Genomic DNA, 15,344 nt, shown 5'->3' with positions numbered 1-15,344 from the left:
GGCAGATGCACAGGGATGAGTGGAACATGTTGGGCAACGCTCACAGGAACTGAAACACCAGCTGTGTAATCATTCCTTTAACCTTATCCTGTCCTGGCTGAAAGTCTGATGTGTGGGAAAAATATCTTCAACGCTGATTGTCGCTGTGGAGCACAGCGTTTTCTGCACTCGGTCTTTCAGGGGAATAATAAAAACAGGTGTGCTGCGTCAGGATTATGTCAACAGTGGAGATAAACACTCAGGTGTACGCTCGCACGGGTGAGGCAGCAGAGAGCCTCTGAAATGCTAGCTTGCTAACAAACAGGTCAGGAGCGGGTCTGACGCTAGCACTGGTTTGTGTGAGCATACAGAGTGAATGAGAGGAGCGATCTGGATAAACAGGAATCCAGGGCAGAACTACAGGAACGTGGCACCGAGAGGAGACCGCTGAGCTTGGAATGCAATGGATGATCATCTGTCTTAATGTCACCTTCCAGTACTTTCCACATATCTCTGGGTGTCATTAGTGATTAGAAATCTAGCAATAACGGCACTGAAGTCAATTCATGGCAACTCCCTGGGGAAGAGAATTCCAAAGATTCCTCATCCTCTGACGAAGGACACTTTTCCTCCTTTCAGTCTTAAATGGCCTACCCTTAGAGATGCTGGTCTGAATTACATAATGAATGCAAAAGAATAATTGGTGCTGAGAGTAGATGGTGCTGATTCTTGTGACTGATTGTGAAAATGAATTTCATGACAGTGGTGGGAAGTTAGAGGAAACTATAACTGTATTTGGGATTGAATTAGTAATCACACGGAAAAGAGTGGATTGAGTAGGAATTGTCATTGTGGATTTCTAAAGGGAAGACTGTACTGAACTAACTTAGAGTCACAGAGATGTACAGCATGGGAACAGACCCTTTGGCCCAACACGTCCATGCTGACCAGGTTCTGTGTTAAAAAGTTGCTGGAGTTTCTGGTGGAGAGAGCAGAAAGTCTCGATGAAGGTAACACTGTTGATGTAGGGAATTTCAGGGCATTTGGTTCAGTGTCACACAACAGATTTGTGAGCAAAGTTATATGCTGTGAAATAAAAGGGGCAGTAACAATGTGGAAATGAAATTGGCTGATGTTAATGAAATATTTTTTGGGCTGGAGCAGTGTTTGTCGTGGAATTCTGCAGGTATTGACCCCTGCTTTTCCTGTTACGTTAATCACTTAGACCTTAGTGTGCAGGGGACAGTTTCAAAGTTTACAGATGACACAAAACTTGAAAGAATTGTAAGCTGTGAGGAGGACAGTGTGGATCTCCAAAAGAGCATTCACAAGTTGCTGGAGTGGATGGATAGATAGATTGCAGGGAGGATTCAGTGTGGACACGTGTGAGGTGATGCATTTTGGAAGGAAGAATATTGAAATACAACAGACAATAGGGGGTAAATTCTAAAGGGGGTAAACGAGGACAGTGACCTGGGCGTATGTATAGACTTGGGTCACTGAAAGTGGCAGGACGAGAGATCTATTAATAAAGTGTATATTTCTCCAGGCTTTAATTTTAAAAAAAGCACATAGAGTAGAAGAGCAAGGATGTGAGCCCATACAGCATGGAAAGAGGCCATTCAGCCCACTGAGTCTCCACCTACCCTCCATGGTGCACCTTGTGTAGAGCCAGCACTCCCACCCCGCTACCCCACCACTTAGCCTGGACAGGACAGGGAAATTTAGAATGGCCAATTCACTGGTGGGGGAGTTGCCCGAGGGTGGACTTGAATTCAGGTTCCCCCGGCCACTGTGAGGTTGTGCTGCTAACCCCCTGAGCCACGATGTTGCCTTGTCTGAGCCATTGGTTAGCACTGCTGCTTCTGAACACCGTAGTCAGAAAATGTCGAGGCCTCCCTCCACCCTGCAGGTTGATTATTTCTTTTCTGGTGAAGATGATCAGAGAGATACTTAGACTCACCCCTGGAGCAGGTAGATGTGATCCCAGGCCCTCTGGCACAGAGGGAGGGACACTACCAGCATATCACCAGAACCCTGGGATATGGAGCTGAAGCAGGAGGTGGGCACCAGGTAATGAAGTCGCTTGCGTGTGCTGGACCAGGCCTCTGCCGATGGGCCGAATGGCCTCTTCATCTCCGTTCCTCCCACCTCCTCGCTGCTGGAACCGTGAGGGCACCTAATTGGCCGACGCCGGGACCGTCCTTGTCTTATTGGCGAACGCGCTGTCCAATCGTGAGATTCGGACCGAACGGCATTCTCATTGGCCACGGCCCTGACGACCCGCCGCGGCCCGAACGCCGATTGGTTGCGCAGCCGCCAGTCGGGGCCGGGCGCTGTGGGGCTGCGGCCAATAGGCGCAGGCCAGGGGCGGGGCCAAAAGCAAATGGGAATCGGAAGAAAAATGGCGGCCGTCATGAAGGCGGAAGGTAGGACCCGGGGGGGGGAGGGACAGAGAGGGTGACAGAGGGAGCCCGTGGGTGGGGAGGGACAGGGAGGGTGACAGAAGGAGCCTGTGGGTGGGGAGGGACAGGGAGGGTGACAGAGGGAGCCCGTGGGTGGGGAGGGACAGGGAGGGTGACAGAGGGAGCCCGTGGGTAGGGAGGGTGACAGAGGGAGCCCGTGGGTGGGGAGGGACAGGGAGGGTGACAGAGGGAGCCCGTGGGTGGGGAGGGACAGGGAGGGTGACAGAGGGAGCCTGTGGGTGGGGAGGGACAGAGAGGGTGACAGAAGGAGCCTGTGGGTGGGGAGGGACAGGGAGGGTGACAGAAGGAGCCTGTGGGTGGGGAGGGACAGAGAGGGTCCGTGGGTGGGGAGGGACAGGGAGGGTGACAGAAGGAGCCTGTGGGTGGGGAGGGACAGAGAGACCCCGTGGGTGGGGAGGGACAGAGAGGGTGACAGAGGGAGCCCGTGGGTGGGGAGGGACAGAGAGGGTGACAGAGGGAGCCCGTGGGTGGGGAGGGACAGGGAGGGTGACAGAGGGAGCCTGTGGGTGGGGAGGGACAGAGAGGGTCCGTGGGTGGGGAGGGACAGGGAGGGTGACAGAGAGAGCCTGAGTACGGGAGGAGGGTCAAGACAGAGAGACTCTGGGGCTTCTTCATGGTGAGGGACAGCAGACCCGTCACCACATACCCACACACAGGGTCAGTGCTGAGGGAGCGGGCACTGTCGGAGGGTCAGTGCTGAGGGAGCGGGCACTGTCGGAGGGTCAGTGCTGAGGGAGCGGGCACTGTCGGAGGGTCAGTGCTGAGGGAGCGGACACTGTCGGAGGGTCAGTGCTGAGGGAGCGGGCACTGTCGGAGGGTCAGTGCTGAGGGAGCGGGCACTGTCGGAGGGTCAGTGCTGAGGGAGCGGACGCTGTCGGAGGGTCAGTGCTGAGGGAGCGGGCGCTGTCGGAGGGTCAGTGCTGAGGGAGCGGGCGCTGTCGGAGGGTCAGTGCTGAGGGAGCGGGCGCTGTCGGAGGGTCAGTGCTGAGGGAGCGGGCGCTGTCGGAGGGTCAGTGCTGAGGGAGCGGGCGCTGTCGGAGGGTCAGTGCTGAGGGAGCGGGCACTGCCGGAGGGTCAGTGCTGAGGGAGCGGGCGCTGTCGGAGGGTCAGTGCTGAGGGAGCGGGCGCTGTCGGAGGGTCTGTGCTGAGGGAGCTGGCACTGTCGGTGGGTCAGTGCTGAGGGAGGGGGCACTGTCGGAGGGTCTGTGCTGAGGGAGCGGGCACTGCCGGAGGGTCACTGCTGAGGGAGCGGGCACTGTCGGAGGGTCAGTGCTGAGGGAGTGGACACTGTTGGAGGGTCAGTGCTGAGGGAGGGGTCACTGTCGGAGGGTCAGTGCTGAGGGAGGGGGCACTGTCGGAGGGTCAGTGCTGAGGGAGGGGGCACTGTCGGAGGGTCAGTGCTGAGGGAGGGGTCACTGTCGGAGGGCCCATGCTGACTGCCTATCCCTGGCCTCCTGTACAACGTGGTTGCTGATGTTTCTGAAGCTGGTTCATGTTCAGCAATTTTAATGTTTGAATTTTTCCTGTATCTCTTGTTCACTCAATTCCTGTTCCTTCACGATAATAAAGTGTGAAGCTGGATGAACACAGCAGGCCCAGCAGCATCTCAGGAGCACAAAAGCTGATGTTTCAGGCCTAGACCCTTCATCAGAAAGGACCCTAACCCTAACCCCTCTGATGAAGGGTCTAGGCCCGAAACGTCAGCTTTTGTGCTCCTGAGATGCTGCTTGGCCTGCTGTGTTCATCCAGCCTCACATTTTATTATCTTGGATTCTCCAGCATCTGCAGTTCCCATTATTCCCATTTCTTCACCATTGGTGGCTTTCTTCCTTCGACTACTCCCTGAGCCCTGGAAATCTCAATCTCGTCCCCCCCCCCCACACGCACGCACGCACACACCCACTCACTCTCTCTCTCTCTCTCTCTCTCTCTCACACACACACACACACACACACACACACACACACACACACACACACACACACACACACACACACACACACACACACACACGCTTGCTCTCCCTTTAAAATGCTCATGAAACCATCCCTTGAGACCAAGATATTTGTCACCTGTGATAGTCACCTGAGGGACTTTGTTGTCAGGCTTTTTTTCCTTCTGAAAGTGCTCTTGTGAAACACTTGTTTTGTGGCACGTGGAAGTAGCTGGATATAACTGAGTTATTGTTCGTTTATCATGATGTCTGCAAGATCTGGCTTCAGTGTTTGCATATATGACAAAACGTCACCATCATGCCTGGGATTTAGCTCGAGCACTAGGTGCCTGGTATGCTTCCTTGATCGCCTTTTTGATTTCCTATTTCCCCACACACTTGTTTTGGAGGGGGCTGACTGTTCCTGTGGTCACAGGCACTCTGCCATAATTTGCTCTGTTCACCTTTCTGTTTGAGAGTGTGCAATGTGACCATGATGGGAGCTGCACCGTAGTCCTCCCTGACCAATGCCGTCCTGCTCTGTATGGTTCAGCTGTCATTGTGCATGCTGTAGTGATCCATCTGGTGAGCTCTGCAGTCAGTCCCTCACTGCATGTGTTTGTAGCTGTTGCTGTGGGATGTAAGGTTCTGTTTAATGAGTGTCTATGAAGATGATGTCTTGTATCCCACTGCTCCCCTGCTGCTGTGAACAGTTAGTATTGTTGCTTAACTCATGTCTGGCTGCCCATCCCTTTGCTCAGCGTGGTCATGTTTGTTTCATTTTCATCAGCCTTTAAAATGGAATCTGTGCTCAGTCTACTCTCCTGGTTGGCTTGGAGGTGTGGAGTTTAGTGCAGTAAGTTCGTACACAGGAGTTATGAGAGCTGCATTTCTGGGTTAGGTTTCTGTTTTGTGATACGCTGCCACAGCCCAGTCATAGCCTAGCCCCAAACGTTTTGCAATAACTTGTGACTTGTACTCTGCTGCTGCCTTTGGCCCTTCAGCCCTGAGGAAAGGAAGGTGGGAATTGGTATTTACTCCAAGAGGATTCACATACAGCGAGTACTGGTGTCTGACTCCACTTCTAAAGGGATTGCAGCTGAAGTATGGCTTTGGTCTCCTGACCAATGGAAAGGCGTATTTGCTGTAGAGAGATTCCATGAAACTAATTCCTGGGATGGCTGAACTGTCCTTTTTGAGGAGAAATTGAACAGACTGGCTCATAACCTCGGAATAAGAGGCTGACCATTTCAGACTGAGCTGAGGAGGGATTTCTTCACTCAAAAGCTGATGAATCTTTCGAGTTCCCTATCCCTGTGGAAATTCATTAATTGAGAATATTCAAAACAGGGATCGATAGGTTTCTTAGATAATAAAATGTGAGGCTGGATGAACACAGCAGGCCCAGCAGCATCTCAGGAGCACAAAAGCTGACGTTTCGGGCCTAGACCCTTCATCAGAGAGGGGGATGGGGTGAGGGTTCTGGAATAAATAGGGAGAGAGGGGGAGGCGGACCGAAGATGGAGAGTAAAGAAGATAGGTGGAGAGAGTATAGGTGGGGAGGTAGGGAGGGGATAGGTCAGTCCAGGGAGACGGACAGGTCAAAGAGGTGGGCTGAGGTTAGTAGGTAGGAGATGGAGGTGCGGCTTGGGGTGGGAGGAAGGGATGGGTGAGAGGAAGAACAGGTTAGGGAGGCAGAGACAGGTTGGACTGGTTTTGGGATGCAGTGGGTGGAGGGGAAGAGCTTTTGGGATGCAGTGGGTGGAGGGGAAGAAGTTTCCATTATCATCGATAGGTTTCTTGATGCTAGAGACATGAAGGGATAGAAAGAGAGTTGGAGTGGGTGTTGAAGTAGATCGGCCATGACTTCTCCTTTTATTTCTCCCAAAGGACAGAATAACTACGACCTGTCCCATATTTGCCGCAGCTTTCTGGTGTTTTAAGAGATGTTGCTCATGTTGGACTCAAGCAGTGTAGAACTCAGTAGTAAGAAACAATGCTTCTTTAACTGGGACGAATGTTGTTTATTGGTCCAGAAGGCATTTGATAAGCTGTTACATCAAAGTTATTGCAGAATATAAAAGTTCACAGTGAAAGGGGGACAGGGGATAACATTGGCCTGGATCGAATCTGGGTAGCTCACAGGAATGGCAACCTGTCTATGATTTATATCAATGACTGAGATGAAGGGATAGACACTGTAGTCGCTAAACTTGCGGATGACAAAGGAAGGGAAGTAAGTAAATTGGGAAGATTTGGTAAATGTGGCAAAGTGTGAAATTTTGGCAGGAAGAGTAAGAGAAAAGTGAGAGGTTAGAGCTTTGAGGCGCAGAGCGATCTGTGTGTCCTTGTGCATGAATCTCAAAAGTTTGGTCCACAGGGACAGCAAGTAATCAGGAGAGCTAATAGGATGTTGTTATTTATTGTGAAGGGAATCGAATCATAAAGGAAGGTATGCTTCAGTTAGACAGGGCCCTGGAGAAAGCACATCTGGAATACTGTATATGACATTGGTCTTCATAGGTAAGAAAGGATTTAAATGCTTTGGAAGTGGTGCAGAGAAGGTTCACCAGACTATTATTTGGAATGGACACAGTGTCTTATCAAGAAAGGCTGGGCTTGTATCTTCAGGAGTTTAGAAAAGTCTGATGCAATTGATTGAAACATGTATGATGCTAAGGAAGGGTCACTCGACCTGAAACGTTAACTCTGACTTCTCTGCACAGACGTTGCTAGACCTGCTGAGCTTTTCCAGCAGTTTCTGTTTTTGTTTAAGACCCTGAGGGGTGTGAAGAGAATGTTTCCGCTTTATTATAGCGTATGCAGTGCATTGACTCACCAACAGAGCAAGCTGACAGCTTCATTTCTGGTAGCGAATACAATTCAATCCATTTGTGGATGCCAGCAAGTTGGAAGCTGCTGGGTTTTGCCGTACAACTGTAACTTGCTCAGTCATGCCATGCAAGGAATCTTGGGGTCCAAGTCCATAGCTCCCAGAAAGTGGCCACACAAGTAGAAAGTGCGGTAAAGAAAGTGTGTGGCGTGTTTCCCTGTATTGGTTGGGGGATTGAGCACAAGAGTCAGGATATCATGTTACAGCTTTATAAGACTTTGGTTAGGCCACACTTTGAGTACTGCGTTCAATTCTGGTTCCCACATTACAGGAAGGATGTGGAGGCTTTGGAGAGGGTGCAGGAGGGGTTTACCCAGGATACTGCCTGGACTAGAGGGTAAGAGCTATAAGGAGAGGCTAGAAAAACTCAGGTTGTTTTCAATTGAACAGCACAGGCTGAGGGGAGCCTTGAAAGAAGTCTATAAAATTATGGGATGGAAAGATTGGGTTGACGGTCAGAGTTGAAATGTCTAATACCAGGGGATATGCATTTAAAATAAGGGGTGGAAAGTTCAAAGGCAGATGTGAGGGGTGAGTTTTTTACACCAGGAATGGTAGGAGTCTGCAATGTGCTGCCAGGTGTTGGTGGAGACACATAGAATAGAGGCATTTAACGGGCTTTTAGATAAGGACATGATTATACGAGGAGTGGAGGGATGTGGACCAAGGGCAGATGGGGGGGATTTAGTTTAATTTGGTGTCATGTTCAGCATTACACACTAGGCCAAAGCACACGTTTCTGTGCTACAGACTTCTATGTTCTTGAGGATAGCGAGGTGCTTGAATGGCCCCACTTGACATTCCCAGTATCAGCTCCAGAATACCATCCCACCCCGCCACCGATCTCCCCAGTGATGGTCTGCAGTGTGAAAACAGCAGCTCTTTGCGCAAAACGTGTCGCGGCTGCTGCACAAGTATCAGCCGATTATAGTTAGTGCACGTTGCAGAAAATGAGGCAATATTAGTGCGCTGTGATTCCCGAGAGAGTGTGGGCAAAGGGATCCTCCGTGCCATGGGGCTCCAGACAACACACTTCACTGAAATCCCAGAATAACCCTATCAGGCCATGATCAGAAACAGAGAAACAGCACCATCAGATCAGCATTAAATCTCTCAAAACTGCATTATGCTGTGATATCATATTTCAGAGCTGTATAACACTGGGGTACAGTACTGGGGGGACAGGTCTGTCTCTGTATAACACTGGGGTACAGTACTGGGGGGACAGGTCTGTCTCTGTATAACACTGGGGTACAGTGCCGGTGGGGACAGGTCTGTCTCTGTATAACACTGGGGTACAGTGCCGGTGGGGACAGGTCTGTCTCTGTATAACACTGGGGTACAGTGCCGGTGGGGACAGGTCTGTCTCTGTATAACACTGGGGTACAGTACTGGGGGGACAGGTCTGTCTCTGTATAACACTGGGGTACAGTGCCGGTGGGGACAGGTCTGTCTCTGTATAACACTGGGGTACAGTGCCGGTGGGGACAGGTCTGTCTCTGTATAACACTGGGGTACAGTACCGGTGGGGGACAGGCCTGTCACTGTATAACACTGGGGTACAGTACCGGTGGGGACAGGTCTGTCGCTTTATAACACTGGGGTACAGTACCGGTGGGGACAGGTCTGTCCCTGTATAACACTGGGGTACAGTACCGGTGGGGGACAGGTCTGTTGCTGTATAACACTGGGGTACAGTACCGGTGGGGTACAGGTCAGTCACTGTATAACACTGGGGTACAGTACCGGTGGGGACAGGTCTGTCCCTGTGTAACGCTGGGGTACAGTACCGGTGGTGGGGGGGTCTGTCACTGTATAACACTGGGATACAGTACCAGTGGGGGACCGGTCTGTTGCTGTATAACACTGGGGTACAGTACGTGGGGGACGGGTCTGTCGCTTTATAACACTGGGGTACAGTACCGGTGGGGGACGGGTCTCTCACTGTGTAACACTGGGGTACAGTACTGGTGGGGTCAGGTCTGTCACTGTGTAACACTGGGGTACAGTACCGGTGGGGACAGGTCTGTCGGTGTATAACGCTGGGGTACAGTACCGGTGGGGGACAGGGTCTGTCTCTGTATAACCCTGGGGTACAGTACCGGTGGGGACAGGTCTGTCCCTGTATAACACTGAGGTACAGTACTGGTGGGGACAGATATGTCACTGTGTAACACTGGGGTACAGTACCGGTGGGGGACAGGGTCTGTCTCTGTATGATACAGGGGTACAGAACCCGTGGGGGATGTGTCTGTCGCTCTTTATCACTGGGGTACAGTACCGGCGGGGGATGTGTTTGTTGCTGTATAGCACTGGGGTACAGTACCGGTGGTGGATGGGGTCTGTCGCTGTATAACACTGGGGTACAGTACCGGTGGGGACAGGTCTGTCTCTGTATAACACTGGGGTACAGTACCGGTGGGGACAGGTCTGTCACTGTATAACACTGGGGTACAGTACCGGTGGGGACAGGTCTGTCACTGTATAACACTGGGGTACAGTACTGGTGGGGGAACGGGTCTGTCACTGTATAACACTGGGGTACAGTACCGGTGGGGATGGGTCTGTCGCTGTATAACACTGGGGTACAGTACCGGTGGGGATGTGTCTGTCACTGTATAACACTGGGGTACAGTACTGGTGGGGACGGGTCTGTCACTGTATAACACTGGGGTACAGTACCGGTGGGGGACGGGTCTGTCACTGTATAACACTGGGGTACAGTACCGGTGGGGGACAGGGTATGTCTCCGTATAACACTGGGGTACAGTACCGGTGGGGATGGGTCAGTCGCTGGAGAAAACTGGGGTACAGTACCAGTGGGGACAGGTCTAAACACTGTACAACACTGGGGTACAGTACCGGTGGGCGACAGGTCTCTCACTGTATAACACTCGGGTACAGTACCGGTAGGAGACAGATCTTTCACTGTGTAACACTGGGGTACAGTACCAGTGGGGGACAGGTCTGTCCCTGTGTAACGCTGGGGTACAGTACCGGTGGGGGTCGGGTCTGTCGCTGTATAACACTGGGGTACAGTACCGGTGGGGGACAGGTCTGTCCCTGTGTATTGCTGGGGTACAGTACAGGTGTGGACAGGTCTGTCGTTGTATAACACTGGGGTACAGTACCGGTGGGGGACAGGGTCTGTCTGTGTATGACACATGGGTATAGTACTGGTGGGGACGGGTCTTTCGCTGGAGAAAACTGAGGTACAGTACCGGTGGGGACGTGTCTGTCTCTGTGTAACACTGGGGTACAGTACCGGTGGGGACGTGTCTGTCTCTGTGTAACACTGGGGTACAGTACCGGTGCGGACAGGTCCATCCCTTGTCAGATAGTCCTGGAGTTTAGCTGCTCTCCGAGCCTCATCGGCCCATTGTGCCTGAGCTACAAATTGAGCATCAGTGTGCTCTGATCCCATTTCCTAGCCCTTGGCCCAGCAGCGTTGTCTGCTGTTTTGTCTACAGTGCTCATCTGAATACTTCTTAAACATGGTGATGGTTATTTCCTTTACACGTCCTTTCAGGCAGTGAGTTCCCGACCTTCACCACCCTCTGGGTGAAAGCATTCTTCTTCAAATCCCCTCTGAACCTCCCACTCCTGACCTTAAACTGTGCCTCCTCCCCCCCTCCCCCCGTTACTGACCTCTCTACAGGGGGCAAGAGTTTCTCTCTATCCATGCTGTTTGTGCCCCCTTTGTACACCTCAGTCCGATCTTCCCTGCTCCAGGGAAAACAATCCCAGCGTCTCTTCATCGCGGATTCGCTCCAGCCCAGGGATGTCCTGGTGAATCTCCTCTGTCTCCCCGCTCCAGTACAATCACATCCTTCCCATGGTGCAGGGACCTGAACCGCACACAGTACTCCAGCTGTGCTCTAACTAATGTTATCGAGAAACAGCCTTCAGTCTGCTCTATCATTTCTGATGATGACAAATGATCTGTTTGTAACCTGAAATTCACATCCTTGCTGATCCTGAACAACCTCTCACCTCCTTGCTTCACAAGAATCTCTGCACTGCTGGCTTTAAAATATTCCAGGCTTGCATTACCTTTTCAGGAAGAGCTTTTGAATGAACTCACAGCCCTCTGAGTGAATTTGGTTTGGCCTCATCTGTTTTGTAATAAGGGGCCTTTCATTTTTAAATAGCCACCCTGCACACCACCCCCCGCCGCCCCCCTGACTCCTGCTGCCTCGTACTGGATTGTCCCTGTAAAGGAAATATCCCCTCCACGTTCTCCCAACTCCTGGTGAAGGCTCCTCAGGATCTTGTATACTTCAAACAAATCACCTCCAACTCTTCTAAACTTCGGCCCCTTCTGTATAACATCTCCTCATAAATAACTCACTCCCATTCCCAGGCTAGCCTGGTAAACCTTCTCTGAACTGCTTCCAATGTGTCTACAAGTCAGGAGTTTTCCTGATATGTCCATGGCACTGCTCTGTCTAACTGCACCATACACTCCCTTTCTGTTTAACTCCCCTCCTGATAACATTCTCCTGGCACTCCTAACTCCTTGCTGCACCCATGTTCTGACCTTTTTTGAGATTCACTCATGACGACACCCAGGTCTCTCTGCATCCTCACACTGTTTAGATAAATCACCTTATTTTTATTGTTCCTGCCAAAATGGTCAGTTTCACACATTCCCCACACAATACTCCATTTGCCACATCTTTACTCGCTCGCACGAGGTGAACGTGCTGTGTGCTGCCTACCTGTGATATTGTGAGAATGACTACAGGGCCAATGTGGTGCTGTCTGCTAACCCTCTGAGTAATCTATCGGTTACTTAGCTTTGGCCCAGGCAGGGTGACTCTACTCACCTTTGTTAGCGCCAGTTTGTCAGCCTTCTGGTTTGTATCCTTCTGTGCCTCTTCAACTCCCTCTATTTCCCCATCCCTGAATGGGAGATCAGAATGAGAGGGAGGTGATGGCCTAGTGGTATTATTGCTGGACTAGTAACCCAGAGACCCAGGTAATGTTCTGGGGTCCTGGATTCAAATCCCACCACGGCAGAAGGTGGAATTTGAATTCAATAAGAAATAACTGGAATTAAGAGCCTAATGATGACTGTGAATCCATTGTCGATTGTCGGGTAAAACCCATCTGGTTCACTAATATCCTTTGGGGAAGGAAACTGCCGTTCTTACGTGGTCTGGCCTGCATGTGACTCCAGACCCACAGCAATGGGGTTGACTCTTAACTGCCCCAGCAATTAGGGATGGGCAATAAATGCCGGCCTGGCCAGTGCTGCCCATATCCCACGCATGAATGAAGAAGAAAGGATGTGTCTCGTGTTCTGGTGTGCTCAGTCGGTTTGCCCTTGAGCTGTTGGTACACATGGAACAAAGCTTGGTTAAAGAGTGTTGTTTCTGGGAACAGAGGCCAACACAGAGCTCAGGGCCTGAGCAGCAGCTGCCACTGCAGGGGTGAATGATATGCTGGGTGTCCAGGAGGTCACTGCTGGGAGGAACACTGCGTTCTTGAAGGGTTCATGTGGGGCCTGCAGGAGGTGGAGGGAGTTAGGATGAACAGCCAGGATGAGGATGGTCGGGTAGAGTCCTTGGTGCAGGGAGTGCTGAGCACCCTGGGCTGGTGGGGGATTCTGAGTTAGTGTGGTTAACGAGATGAGCAATAGAGGTTTGCGTCAGGCCTGTGGTGAGCATATAGTCAGGTCTGAAGATGACAACAGAGGATTTCCACGGCATTTCAGCTGAACGTGGATGGAAATGCTGCTGTTCTCAGGGGAAACCTGGTCGTCTTGGTGATTGAGAGAAGATGGAAATGGAATCTCCCCTCGGGGTCTGATGGGGTATCTGAGGCAGTGAATGGTCAGCCCAGTCTGAAATGTTGCCCCTGGAGAGATTCAGAATTTAAGTAGAGCCTCAAGATAAAGCCTGCAGCCTTTCTAATGTTCAGCAGTGGGTAAATTGTGGCATGTGACAGTACTGGATAAAAACAGAGTGTGGGATAGGAACCATAGCAGTGGAATGGCCTCTGGTTGACTCCATATGCTTTGAAAGTTCACCAGGATCCTGAGGGTTTCTCGCTCTGGTGAAGTGTCGCCTTGACTTGAAATATTAGCTTGCTGTCTCTCCATGGATGTTGCGTGTCCCACTGTGATCTCCAGCGTTTGTTGTTCTCATCACAGCATTAACCTAAACCTAAAGAGAGGTTGAGTAGATTAGGATTATTTACATTAGAAAGATGCAGGTTAAGGGGGACCTGATTGAGGTCTACAAGATCATGAGGGGTATAGACAGGGTGGATAGCAAAAAGCTTTTTCCCAGAGTGGGGGATTCAATTACGAGGGGTCATGAGTTCAAAGTGAGAGGAGCAAAGTTTAAGGGAGATATGCGTGGAAAGTTCTTTACACAGAGGGTGGTGGGCCCCTGGAACACGTTGCCAGCGGAGGTGGTAGAGGCGGACACATTAGCGTCTTTTAAGATGTATCCAGACAGATACATGAATGGGCAGGGAGCAGAGGGATACAGATCCTGGGAAAATAGGCGACAGGTTTAGACAGAGGATCTGGATCGACGCAGTCTCGGAATGCTGAAGGGCCTGTTCCTGTGCTGTAATGTTCTTTGTTCTGTAAACCTTGAACTCTGTCTGCAGTTTGTGTACCTCCCGCTGTTAGGTCAGGCTTTGTAGACTGAAGTGAGTGCCAGCTCAATGAGCATCACTGTGAAATCGTAGGTTTAAGCCCCACCCGCAGGGGCCTGAGCAGACAATTGACAGTCTGATGTGGTAATGAGTAGCTGCTGCTGTGTTGTGGTGCCTTCTGCAACCGTAGAACAAGACCCCATCTTCCCCCTTAAAGCACAGAAGAGAACCCAGGGCAATATGGGATAAAGACCAGGGGGAATTCTGCCCAGTTTCTTGGGCCACTGCTGCTTCAGTCTCCTGATATCATGTCACCTGGTGATAACTCTTCATTGTTTGTGGGAGCTTGCTGTGCACCAAGTGGCTGTCATATCCCCTACATCACAACAGTGAGTGCACCGTCCAGTCCTTGTGCATCGTGTGCCTGTGTAAATCTCGCTGTGCAGTGAAGCACTTCAGGGTGTGGTGAAATATTGCAGCATGCTGCTGTGCAGAGGGACCTGAGTGTCCTTGTACATGAATCACAGTGTGTTGGTTTGCAGGTGCAGCAGGTATTTAAGGCAGCAAGTGGAATATTGGCCCTCGTTGTCAGAGGGATGAAGTTACAATATAATATCCTTTTTATTGTCATGTTTACTCCATTGTAGGAGTGTAGTGAAAAGCTTTTGCAATATCTGCCTCCTTACGGTGATATCTTAGGCACATGGACCCAGGCATCATTCTGGGATACAACAGTGTAATAAAAGTAGTTACATTACTTTACAGAGTTGAAAAATAAGTTTAAAAGCAGGACATTATTTAAAGGGTTCACATTGCATTGAAGCAGGCAATTTCAAATAGACGTTACAGTGTAACAGATCTGCAGAGCGGGGTCCCCGCACGCAGTCTGGCTACCCAGTCCACCAACTGCCCCATCTCCACACCAAGCCCCAGACTGCCCTGTACTGGCACTCATCTGCTCCAGGGTAAGGACCAGGACTGCCTCCCCAGTGCTGCTCTTAGCCCAGAACTTACTGTCTGCTGCTCTGGGGCTCACAGCCAGAGGTTATGCTGCAGCGGTACAGGGTGCTGGTGATGCCAAACCTGGAAGACTGTGTACAGTTCAGGTCTCCTTACTCGAGAAAGGACGTACTGGCCCTGGGAGGGGGTGCAGAGGCGATTCACCCGTTCGGTTCTAGAGCTGGAAGGGTTGGCTTACGAGGAGAGACTGAGTGAGTAAGCTGAGGACTATACCCACTGGCACTTTGAAGAATGAAGGTGCAATCTTATAGAAATATGTAAAATTATGAAGTGAATAAATAAGATAGAAGCAGGAAGGTTGCTTCCGCTGGTGGGTGAGACTAGAACACTGGGCACAGCCTCAAAATAACGGGGGGAGCAGATTTAGGACTGACCTGAGGAGGAACTTCTTCACCCAAAGGGTTGTGAATCTGTGGAATTC

At 51.1% G+C, this 15,344-nt stretch overlaps 1 protein-coding gene across 2 annotated transcripts in view; it reads left to right on the top strand.

Moving 5' to 3' along the window:
- Positions 1 to 2,366: 2,366 nt before the first annotated feature.
- The window catches only part of LOC125448636 (calmodulin-binding transcription activator 2-like), a 141,701-nt gene continuing 128,723 nt past the window's right edge, over positions 2,367 to 15,344 (top strand). For both annotated transcript variants that reach the window (XM_059642610.1, XM_059642609.1), the window contains exon 1: positions 2,367 to 2,408. In XM_059642610.1, coding sequence (XP_059498593.1) covers positions 2,384 to 2,408 — 25 coding nt within the window. In that variant the 5' untranslated portion in view covers positions 2,367 to 2,383. The remainder of the gene's footprint in view (positions 2,409 to 15,344) is intronic.

This window comes from Stegostoma tigrinum, chromosome 45, assembly GCF_030684315.1.
Source record: "Stegostoma tigrinum isolate sSteTig4 chromosome 45, sSteTig4.hap1, whole genome shotgun sequence".
NCBI lineage: Eukaryota > Metazoa > Chordata > Chondrichthyes > Orectolobiformes > Stegostomatidae > Stegostoma > Stegostoma tigrinum.
This window is presented reverse-complemented; position numbering and strand designations above follow the sequence as displayed.